Here is a 12046-nt window from a genome sequence, read left to right on the forward strand (position 1 = left end):
GCTCTAAAAAATTAATTCTGTTCATTAAAAGTAAAACAAAACACATATAAACAGAACAGTATGATTAATATGCTATCTTATAATAACCTGTACTTATACTTGTGTAAATATGTACAAATACATTCTGCAATGCCATTCAAGAAAGTAATGACAATGGAACTCATGGAAATTAGGGGGAGAATTTAAATACACACCCAGATATTTAGTGAGTTCTCTAGCATCATGCTCATCTGACCAGAAAAATAAAATACACACTATAGTACCCTGAAGAATGCTATATGAAATAACCAGAGACAAAATAATAAGCTGTTTAATTTTTTTTTCTGGGGATGCTGTTCAAAACACCATCTATATGAAGGTCCATAAAATTAATTCAGACCTAATACTAGAGAACCAAGGAAATGGTATTCATAATCAATGCAAGACACTTAATTAACTTGATTTACTTTTTGGCTGCTGGTATTGATTATTCTTACTATGTTTTCCTGAGTTTTACTCATTTATACCTTTCTATTTCATTTTCTAGGTCCTTATAAACTTCCTCAAATGCACAGAAAAATAAAATTGGGAATAAACAAACAACTCACCTGGGATTTGTTCATTTTCTACAGCTTTTGGGTAAAGGCAGAGAACTATGAAGGCAGAACTGAAATAGAGGAAAAAGAAAGGTATTGTTATTAAAGATCTGACCTGCCTCAGAACTTCTAGAATGACTTGTTTGGAAATCCTTACACATCACCTGAGAAAATACCACCTCCTGAGCTAGTCCTTTTGCCTGTTCAGAAGGGGCAAAAAGGATCATGCTGGCAGCACTCACTTTCAATCAAACATTATGAAATATCTGAAAAGGTAAGACAAAGACAACCCACTATCAACTGACAAAACAGTCAAAAGAAACCATGATTGATTAAATTATTGGACAAGGAATTTAAAACTATGATTCATATATTAAAGCTTTAAAGGAAAAGATTTACAAAATGAATGAACAGAGAATTTCGAGATGGAAACTTCAAGAAAAAAATGGAAATGCTAAGAAAAGCACAGTAACAGAGTCGAAAGAATACCTTCAATAGGTATTACAACAGAGTTGAGGAAATTTTCAGTAAATCTGAAGATAGGTCAAAAGAAATTACCCAAACTGAGACACAAAGAGAAAGCAAAGGGGGAAAAAAAAGCACAGAGAATTCAAGGGCTGTAGTACAATATCAAATGGCCTAACAAAAATGTATTGGGATCCCAGGGACTTTCCTGGTGGTCCAGTAGTAAAGAATCTTTCTCCCAATGCAGGAACGCAGGTTCGATCCCTGGTTGGGGAGCTAAGATCCCACATGCCGCGGGGCAATTAAGCCCTTGCACCACAACTACTGAGCTCATGAGCCTCAACTAGAGAGCCCGCGTGCGGCAAACAACACAGCACACGCACCACAACTAGAGAGAGAAAATCCTGCATGCCACAGCTAGAGAGAAGCCCACGTGCTGCAACAAAGTGCCCGCGTGCTGCAACGAAAGATCCCGCGTGCTGCAACTAAGACCTGACATAGCCAAAAATAAATAAATAAATAATCTTTAAAAAAATGTATTGGAATCCCAAAAGAAGAGAAAATGGGACAGAAGAAGTATTGAAGACATAATGACCAAGGATTTTCCAAAAATACTGAATGATATCAAACCACAGATCCAAGAAACTCAGATAATTTATCCAAAAAGGATAAATATCAAAAAACAAAATAAAATGGACACACCTGGACATACCATATTCAAACCAATGGAAACCAAAGTTAGAGAGAAATTCTTGAAAGCAGCCAGAAAAAAAACCTGACACACTACATACAGACATACCTCATTTTATTGCTCATCACAGATTGCCTTTTTTTTTTTTTTAAACAAATTGAAGGTTTGTGGTAACTTTGCATTGTCAGATGATGGTCAGCATTTTTTAGTAATAAAGTACTTTTAAATTAAGGTATGCACATTGTTTTTTAGGCATAATGATATTGCACACTTAATAGACTGCAGTAAAGGTAAACATGACTTTTATATGCACTGAGAAACCAAAATATTCATGTGACTTGCTTTATTGCAGTGATCTGGAACTGAATTAAAGAATCACAGAGAATTTCTCATCAGAAACTATACAAGCTGGAAGACAATGTAGTGACATCTTTAAAGTGCTTTAAAAAAGAAAAAGAAAAAAAAAAAAAGAAAAAACTACCAATCCAGTATTCTATACCCAGCAAATACATCTTTCAAAAAATAAAAGTGAAAATAAAAACCTTTTCAAACAAACAAAAACAGAAAATTCATTCCCAGTAGACCTGTACTACAAGAAATATTTAAAGAAGTTCTTCAGGTAGAAGGAATATGATAACAGACAGAAATGTGTATCTACACAAAGAAATAAAGATCTCTGGGAATGGTTAAAATGAAGAGAAATATAAAAGACATTTTTTCTTACTTTTAATCAATCTAAAAGATACTTGACTGTCTAAAGCAAAAAGAGTAGACAAGTTTTGTGAACTTATAGCGTATGTAAAATATCTAACGATAATAGCACATAGATGAGATGATGAAATTGTTGATGGCAGTATATTGTTTTAAGGATCTTACATTACACACAAACAATAGACTATATTTAAAGGTTCACTGTGATTCACTCAAGAAGTTTATTTAAACCGTAGGGCAACCACAAAAACATTTAAAGAGGTATAAACAATAACCAAATAGTGGAGAAAAATATGGATTCATGAAAAACTACCACTAAATCCAAAAGCAGTCAGAAAAAGAGGAAAATAGGAACAAAGACCAGATGGGCCAAGTAGAAGAAAACTAGTAAGATGGTAGATTTTAACCCAACCATGTCAATAATTCATTGTACAAACACACCAATTAAATGACAAAGGTTGCCAAACTGGATAAAAAAGACCAAACTACGTGCTGCCTAAAAAGCAATGTGTTTGGGACTTCCCTGGTGGCACAGCAGTTAAAAATCTGGCTGCCAATGCAGGGGACACGGGTTCGATCCCCGGTCCGGGAAGATCCCACATGTCCCAGAGCAACTAAGCCCGTGTGCCACAACTACTGAGCCTGTGCTCTAGAGTCCGCACACCACAACTATTGAGCCCACATGCCACAACTACTGAAGCCCACATGCCTAGAGCCCGTGCCCTGAAGCAAGAGAAGCCACCGCAATAAGAAGCCCACACACTGCAATGAAGAGTAGCCCCTTCTTGCTGCAACTAGAGAAAGCCCGCATGCAGCAATGAAGACACAACACAGCTAAAAATAAATAAAATAAAAGCAATGTGTTTTAAATATAAAAACATAGTGATGAAATAAAATTTTAAGACAGAACAAGAAATTTAAACGTAAAATTCTGTCCTTTGGGCCTCTTCCCTCTCTGTTTAGTGTGCAACATCCAGCCGCATTACACATTAACCAGACCTTCTCAAAGATGGGAATGCCTACTCAACCATAAAGATCTTTTTTTCTTTCTTCTGATGCTAGCAATGTAACTTCTTAAAAGGTTAACATTCTTTCTCAACTCTGTAAGGGGGTCATGATGACTTGCTGCTCGCTTTGTAAGTGCTTACCTGGACTACTGTATATTGGTGAACTTTATGTCAGTAGGTCATTTTGATGTATGATCCTTTGTCTCAAAAAATGTATATGACTGTGCCTTCAACTTCTAACAGGCAGGACAGTACTCAGAGCTTCTTAGAGTCTGTCTCCTGGGTTACAATCCTCAGGCTGGCTCAAATAAAATTATCTTCCTTCTTGATTGTTAATTGAATTTTCAATAATAGCTAGATCAAAAATAAAAGGATAAAAAATGATATTCCTTGGGACTTCCCTGGCAGTCCAGGGGTTAAGATTCCACGCTTCCAATGCAGGGGGCACAGGTTTGATCCCTGGTTGGGGAACCAAGATCCTGCATGCTGCAAGGCACAGCCAAAATAAGAGGAAATAAAAAATAAAAAATGATATTCCTTGCACACACTAATCAAAAGAAAGCTGGACTGATTAATATCAAGCTAAGTAGACTTAATAAGAAATATTACCAGGGCTAAAGTGTGATATTACATGTCACTGTGCTAAATGACACATGATAAATGTATCAAATCACCAGAACATATAACAATCCTAAATGTATATGCACAAAAGAACTTCAAAATACAAGAAGCAAAAGTTGATAAAAGTGAAAGAATAAATAGATAAATCACAATTATAACTTGAGACTTCAATATTCTTTTCTCAGTAGGTGACAAGAGAGGTAGATAAAAAAAACAGTAAGGATACAGAAGAACTCAACCACACTATCAACCACCCTGACCCATTTAGTATTGACAGAAAACTCTACCACCAACACAGCACAATAGTCATTAAAGTACATAAAAAACATTCCCAGGGACTTCCCTGGTGGTCCAGTGGTTAAGACTCCACACTCCCAATGCAGGGAGCCCAGATTCAATTCCTGGTCAGGGAACTAGACCCTGCATGGCACAAGAAAGAGCCCACATGCCGCAACTAAAAAGATCCTGCATGCAGCAACGAAGACCCGGCACAGCCAAATAAATAAATAAATATTTTTTAAAAATCCCCAAGGTAGATCATATCCTTAGCCATGAAACAAATCTCAAGTTTTAAAGAACTGAAATACATAACAAAGTATATTCTTTGACCAAAACAGAATTAAACTAGAAATCAATAATAGAAAGAGATGCAGAAAATCCCCTAATGTTTGGAAATTAAATAACAAATTTCTAAATAACCAATGGGTAAAAAAGGAAGTCACAAGGGAAGTTTTTAAAAAAACAAGCAAACACAGAATTGAATGGAAATGAAAACAAAACATACCAGAATTTGAGGAATGCAGCTAAAGCAGTATTTAGAGGACGTTTATAGCATTAAAACCAACGTCAAGGGACTTCCCTGATGGCGCAGTGGTTAGGAATCCTCCTGTCAATGCAGGGGACACACGGGTTCAAGCCCTGGTCCAGGAAGATCCCACATGCTGCAGAGCAACTGGGCCTGTGTGCCACAATCGCTGAGCCTGCGCTCTAGAGCCCACGAGCCACGACTGCTGAGCCCATGTGCCACAGCTGCTGAGGCCGCACGCCTGGAGCCAGTCTCCGCAACAAGGGGGGCCACTGCAATGAGAGGCCTGTGCACGTCAGAGTAGCCCCTGCTCGCGTCAACTGGAGAAAACCCGCACGCAGCAACGAAGACCCAATGCAGCCAAAAAAAAAAAAAACCAATGTCAAGAATAATTGAGACGTTACTACAGATGCTACAGACATTAAAAAGTTATTCTTTCACAAAAAGATTGATAAACATTAGCTATGTTAATTAAGGAGAAAAAGGAGCAATCCCAAATACACAAAATGAGAAAAGTGGGAAATATCAACAAACTCAAGAGAAAAAAGATGAAATAATGGAAAAAAAATTCCATCTTCAATAGCAATAAATTACTACATAAGAATAAAGTTAATAAAAATGCGAATATTTTACGAAAAAACTTATAAATGCTGGCAAGAAGGAAAAATGAAAGAGGAACAAATGGGAAGGCCTACAGTAAGATCCAACATCATAAAGGTGTCCATTCTCCCTAATTAAATGTAATCATTAACTGGATCATAATAAAAGTACCAACAGGGCTTCCCTGGTGGCGCAGTGGTTGACAGTCCGCCTGCCGATGCAGGGGACACGGGTTCGTGCCCCGGTCCGGGAAGATCCCACAGGCCGCGGAGCAGCTGGGCCCGTGAGCCATGGCCGCTGAGCCTGCGCGTCCGGAGCCTGTGCTCCGCAACGGGAGAGGCCACAACAGTGAGAGGCCCGTCCCCCAAAAAAAAAAAAAAAAAAAAAGTACCAACAGGGCTTCCCTGGTGGCGCAGTGGTTGAGAATCTGCCTGCTAATGCAGGGAACACGGGTTTGAACCCCGGTCTGGGAGGATCCCACATGCCACGGAGGAACTAGGCCCGTGAGCCACAACTACTGAGCCTGCGCGTCTGGAGCCTGTGCTCCGCAACAAGAGAGGCCGCGATAGTGAGAGGCCCGTGCACCGCGATAAAGAGTGGCCCCCGCTTGCCACAACTAGAGAAAGCCCTTGCACAGAAACGAAGACGCAACACAGCAAAAATAAATTAATTAATAAACTCCTACCTCCAACATCTTAAAAATAAAAGTCCCAACAAATTTCTTTAAAATATAACTTATTCTAAAGTACCAGTGGGAATCATTAGTAAAACTTGTATAATCTCAAAGTAGTGAAGGCTTTTGGGTGTCATAAAAAGGAAGAGCAGTAAATTCAACCATAAAGAAATTCAAAACGCCTCCATGGCAAAAACCACCAATGAGCAAAATTAAAAGGCAAATGAAAAAATACTTCCCATTCATATGACAAAATACCAGCTGGCTGTGTGACCTTGGGTAAATCACTTCACCAGAGCCTTCACTTTTCCTTCTGTTGAAACTGAGGAACTAAGCGAAGACACAGGGTAGGTGTGAGGATTGGGTGAACACTTCAGCTGAAAAGGCTCTTGCAAAGAGGTCACAGGTCTTACTCATTCAGCAATTTGCGCATCAGGAAACTTGGGAAACCCTTCAAGCCTCCCTCCACCCCGCGAGGCCCTGGGCAGCCGCACGCGGCATCCGGGCGCTGCCAGGTGCGCCCGGCCCCGCCCCCAGCCTCGCCCTGCGCCCGCCCGCCCGCCCGCCGGGTTTCAGGACCTGCTGCCGCGCGGCCGAAGACCTTCGCGGCGGGTCGGAGGCGCTTTGCCTGACAAAGGGAGGAAGGCTGGCCCTCGCCACCGCCCTCCCCTTCGGCCGTTCCCGCCCCCGCACGTCCGGCCAGGCGGGCCCAGCCGGTCCCGCGCCGAGGAGAGGGCCGGGCCGCCCCAGACACCACCCCGAGGGTCGCCGCCGCCTGCGAGTCTCCGAAGTTTGGGCTTCCACCCCACGCGGGCACGAGCCCATCCCTCATCTCCTTCCCCTCGGCCCCCAGACCCCGCGGAGCTGCCTGGCAGGCCCCCTCATACCTGGAGGGGCACAGCCTCCGCTCGTGGCTCAGTGCCAGGCCGGGTCACGGCGCGGGACGGCTAAAACGCGTGGAGACCGGAGCCCTGTCACCCACTCGCGGCGGGAGGTGGGGGAAGGGCGGCCACCGGCGCGCTCGCAGCATTGCACATGCGCAGATGCAGGGGCTGCTTTCCATCCCAGGGTCCTCCGAGGGGTGGTCCATCGAACTTCGGGACTACATTTCCCATAAGCCTGCAGGGCCTCACCGTAGGGACTCTCAGGAAAGTCTTCACCTTGTTTAGCCGGTCGGATGAGCGCTGACCAAGATAATCCCTTGGCCTGGACTTCACTTCCACCAGAGCGGTTTATGAGTTATAACCACTACCTACCCCAAAATACAAATCCTGGCTTTTAAAGATTACACAGGTAATCTATGGTAACAGCATTTAAATTAGAAAATATGTATAAAATAAATATTACCCATAATCTCACTTTTCAAAGATAACTATAACATTAAGTTCACACCTTTCTGATATTTTTAAATAATAAAATCGGCCATAAAGATACCATGTGCTGCAAATTTTTTTTTTTTTAAGTTTTAGGTTTACAGTAAAATATGAGGAGATGCAGATGTTCGTCTATGAGGAACATAGAGTTCCACTATACCACCTGCACCCCCACATGCATGGCCTCCTCCACTATCAACCTCCAGTACCACAGTGGTACATTTGCTACGATCGAACGTACACTGACAAATCACCCGAAGTCCATAGTTTACACTAGGGTTCACTCTGGGTGTTGAACATTCTATGGGTTTTGGCAAATATATACCTCTTTGGCAAATATATGATGACATGTATCCACCACCATAGTATCATACAGAATTGTTTCACTGCCCACAAAATTCCCTGTGCTCCGTCTATTCATCCTTCCCTCCTTCTCCCTGAGTCCCTGAAAGTCACTGACCTTTTTACTGTACTCCTAGGATTGTTACCGAGTCCAAGCTGCACCGCAGGTCAATAAACCAAGAGACGTTCTTGGGGCAAGAAATAGCGACTTAACCCAGAAAACCAGCAGACCGAGAAGAAGATGAATGTGTGTCCCAAAGAACCATCTTGCCTGAGTTAGAACTCAGACTTCTTTTACACTAAAAAAAGGGAGGGAGTAGGGTCAAACACTTCCTGGTTCCCCTCAGCCTCTGGAGGGGATATGTTAATTTCTTCTTCCTGCAGTCATTCACAGGTGGGCCTGGTCAAGATGTTTCCTGTGAGCTGAAGAAAGGTATTTTAGCTTAATACACATTACCTGGGAGGCAGAGGTTCCCAGAGATGGTCTATTATGTATAATTTAAGCTTATAGGCAACATCCCTTTAGTGATTAACTTGTAATAGAATACGAAATTTCTTCCCTATTACACTTTCGCCTTTTCCAGAATGTAACATAGTTGGAATCATTCAGTATGTAGCCTTTTCAGATTGGTTTCTTTCACTTAGTAATATGCACTTAAAGTTCCTCCATGTCTTTTCATGGCTTGATGGCTCATTTCTTTTTAGCACTGAATAATATTCCATTGTATGCATGTACCACCACTTATTTATCCATTCAGCAATTGAAGGACATCTTCGTTGCTTCCAAGTTTTGACAATTATGAATAAAGCTGCTATAAGCATCCCTGTGCAGTGTTTTGTGTGGAAATAAAGTAAGTTTCTCATTTGTATAAATATCAAGGAACACAACTGTCAGATTTTATGATGAGAATATATTTAGTTTTGTAGAAACTGCCAGACTGTCTTCCAAAATGGCTGTACCATTTTGCATTCCCACCAGCAATGAATGAGAGTTCCTGTTGCTCCACACCCCTGTCAGCATTTGGTGTTGTCAGTGTTGTGGATTTTGGCCATTCTAATAGGTGTGTAGTGGTAGCAACTAGTTTTTAATTAAAACAACATATAGTCTCAAAAAGCTACTGTTACTGAACCAAACTTGGGTCTGTATGCAAACAGTGAAGCCAGTCTATTGATACCAGGCTGTGGTGAAGGAAAGTGCAGGGTTTACTGCAAGGCCAAGCAAGGAGTAGAGGCGAATAATGCTTAAAACACTGGAATTCCCCAATGGCTTTTAGGGAAAGATTTTTAAAGACAGGGTGAGGGAGAGGATTGTGGGGTGTGGAGTAATCAGCTCATGGACCTCCTTATGATTGATTGGTGGCGAGGTAATCAGGAGTCAACATCATCAACCTTCTGGTTTCAACCAGTTTGTGGTCTATGTGCTTGTGGTCAACAGGTAGTTAACTTCTTCCACCTGGCAGAGGTTTCAGGATTTGCGAAATAGCTCAAGGATATGGTTCAAAATGTTATCTATAGCCCTTGCGAAGGAACTAAAGGTCCTTGAGTTTGTTTAGTGGCCGAACAATTATTATTTTGCCTTGCTTGACTGTTTTTCTTTGTTTTTGTATTTTCTCACTTCTCTGATTAAATTTGCTCTTTGGAACTTGGGGAAGGCCTACAAGGCTAAAGTTTTCTACAAACAAGAGGCAGGCAGAGGACATTGGTGGGGGCAGTTCTCTCCTGGGAAGACCCTATCATAGGGTTCTGCTCAGATATATTACTTGTACATCAATGTTCATAGCAGCACTATTCACTACAGCAAAAAGATGGAAACAACCTTAGTGCCCATCAACAGAAGAATGGATAAATAAAATGTGGTATACACATATAGTGTGGAATATTATTCAGTCAAAAAAAGAATGAAGTTCTGGTACATGCTACCACATGGATGAACCTTGAAAATACAAATGAAATAAGCCACATACAAAAGGACAAATATTGTATGATTCTGCTTACATAAAGTATCTAGAATAGGCAAATTCATAGACAGAAAGTAGAGATTGCTGGGGACAAGAGTGGGGGAAGGCATGGGAGTTACTGTTTAATGGGTAGGGAGTTTCTATTTGGGATGATGAAAAAGTTCTGAAAAGAGATGATGGTGATGGATAAACAACACTGTGAATGTGCTTAACACCACTGAATTGTATACTTAAAAATGGTAAATTTTATATTATATATATTTTACCAGAATTTTAAAAAATAATAAGCTGGGTTGAAGTGATTGTTGCATAACTGTAAATTACTAAAACTCAAAGTCTCAGCAAGGTATTTCTGTTATTTATTGTTTGTACCCTTTTGATTATTTTTTGTTTGATGGAATAATTCCATACTTCATCAGAAAGAAAAACAGAATACTCAGGATATTTTTTTAAAAGCGAGACTAATAACTATTAGATATAAAAATGCATTACAAAGCTAAAACATGAAAACTTTTTAGTACTGGCTCCAGAAAAAAAAAAGACTCAGGTGTATATACTAATTTAGTGTCTGTTTTCACAGCACTTGTGAAAGATTGGAATTTTCCATGATTGTTCTTGGGCAACTAATTAACAATTTGGAGGAAAAAAATGTTAGACTCCTAAGATTGCATATTAGGACAATTAAGTATAAGCCGGATTCACGATTTAAATTTTAAAGTGAAAGTATCAAAGTAGTTGTAAAGAAATGATAAGGGAATGTTTTTTATATTCTTTGGGTGAGAAGCTATGACACCAAAGGCAGAAATCATCAAGGAAATAACTGACAAATTCAACTATAGAGACAAATTTTGAAAAAAATGCTATAAACGAAGTGAAAAATAAGCTGGGCAAATATACATGGTACATGAATGAAGAAAAAGGGTAGTCTTAATTTATGAACTCCTCTTATATGTTAATTCAACCCCATTAAGAAAAATAAGCTCAGTATATGAAGAACCAATTAAAGATGAAATACACAGAATAAATTTATCAAAAATGTTTTCTCTCTACTCAAAATCAAAGAAAAGCTATATGATAACATATGTAATATCATTTTGACCTATAAGTTTGGCCAGTGTTTAAAAGGGTAATGAGACCCAGGACTGGAACAACTTGGAAAAATTTTTTATACAATTCTGGTGGGACTATAGTACCTAAAATCTTTCTGAAGTCCTCATTGTATCAAAAGTTAAAAATTTTAAATTATCATAGATTTTAATCTTGTACATGATGTATATACATGAATGTTCTCACATGACAGCTTATATCTGCAAAACACTGGAAACAGTCTAAAACTCTTTCAATAGATGTAATTAAGTTGATATGTAAATGGAATTTGGGGAGACATTGAAAATGATAATGTATACTAACTCCATGGGGGAGGTGTCTAATGAGTTGAGAAATGAAAAAATGTAGATCACACAAGAGTATGTAGAGTGTGATCCTATTTTTGTAAAAATTATGCATAAAGACTAAATACTGAAATGTACAAAAAGAAGAAATATACACTCTTCCCCCAATAAACTGACACAAAATAAACTCCCTACTGCCTTATGCATAACAGCATAGAGTACTGTGTGCATGGACTGTTTCTGAAGACCGTGCAAAGTTCAAAACCACATTATTTTCTATTAATTTCCTCTTAGGAATAAAGGAAAAGTATAGAGGATGTTTTTTAAAAAAACATATTGCATATTTTAATTTAAATGTTGCTTTAAATTTTTTTGAACTTCCACTAAGGTTTCACTCTCTTCTCAATCAACTAGCCAGCATGTCCTAGTGGTTGTTTGATCTTCCAAGCATGTTGTAATATCCACTTCCGTTCCAACAAGCACTGGCACCAACAGTAAGTACATGCTTGTATGGCACTGTTATTGGATGTAAAGAGATTTTAACTGTTATAATAGTGACTGTTTAAAGTGGAGCAAATATCCCAAACCTCATAAATAACAGTGTGGTTAGCTCATAGATATTGACAAAAAATTTTATTTTTGTTTACGTGCTCAGATGACATTCCCATGGGTCATAGACCCTAGATCATATGATTTTATCAAAGAACTTGTATACTCTGTTATATTAAAATCCATTGGTCTGTCTTGTACTTTGAATGGATCATTTATCCAGGCATGATTTTGTAACATCATGCCCTGGTCTTTGAAAAACACTGGCTTACTGAGTCATAAAGA

The 12046-nt window shown here is 39.5% G+C and overlaps 1 protein-coding gene across 3 annotated transcripts in view; it reads right to left on the bottom strand.

Annotated features, from left to right (window-relative positions):
* The window catches only part of ZFP1 (ZFP1 zinc finger protein), a 63417-nt gene that overhangs the window by 31941 nt on the left and 19430 nt on the right, over positions 1 to 12046 (bottom strand). Inside the window, exons 1-2 of one of the 3 annotated variants that reach the window (XM_027119253.1) lie at positions 7036 to 7581; positions 588 to 646 (exon numbers count right to left, since the gene is read on the bottom strand). In XM_027119253.1, the coding sequence (XP_026975054.1) occupies positions 588 to 602 (15 nt within the window). In that variant the 5' untranslated portion in view covers positions 603 to 646; positions 7036 to 7581. Of the gene's footprint in view, positions 1 to 587; positions 647 to 7035; positions 7582 to 12046 lie in introns of those variants that run through there. The other 2 variants (XM_027119254.1, XM_027119256.1) reach the window with 2 other exon arrangements.

The sequence above is a fragment of the Aethalodelphis obliquidens genome, unplaced genomic scaffold, assembly GCF_003676395.1.
Source record: "Aethalodelphis obliquidens isolate GAN/ISIS:26980383/991018 unplaced genomic scaffold, ASM367639v1 scaffold20, whole genome shotgun sequence".
Classification (NCBI taxonomy): Eukaryota; Metazoa; Chordata; class Mammalia; order Artiodactyla; family Delphinidae; genus Aethalodelphis; species Aethalodelphis obliquidens.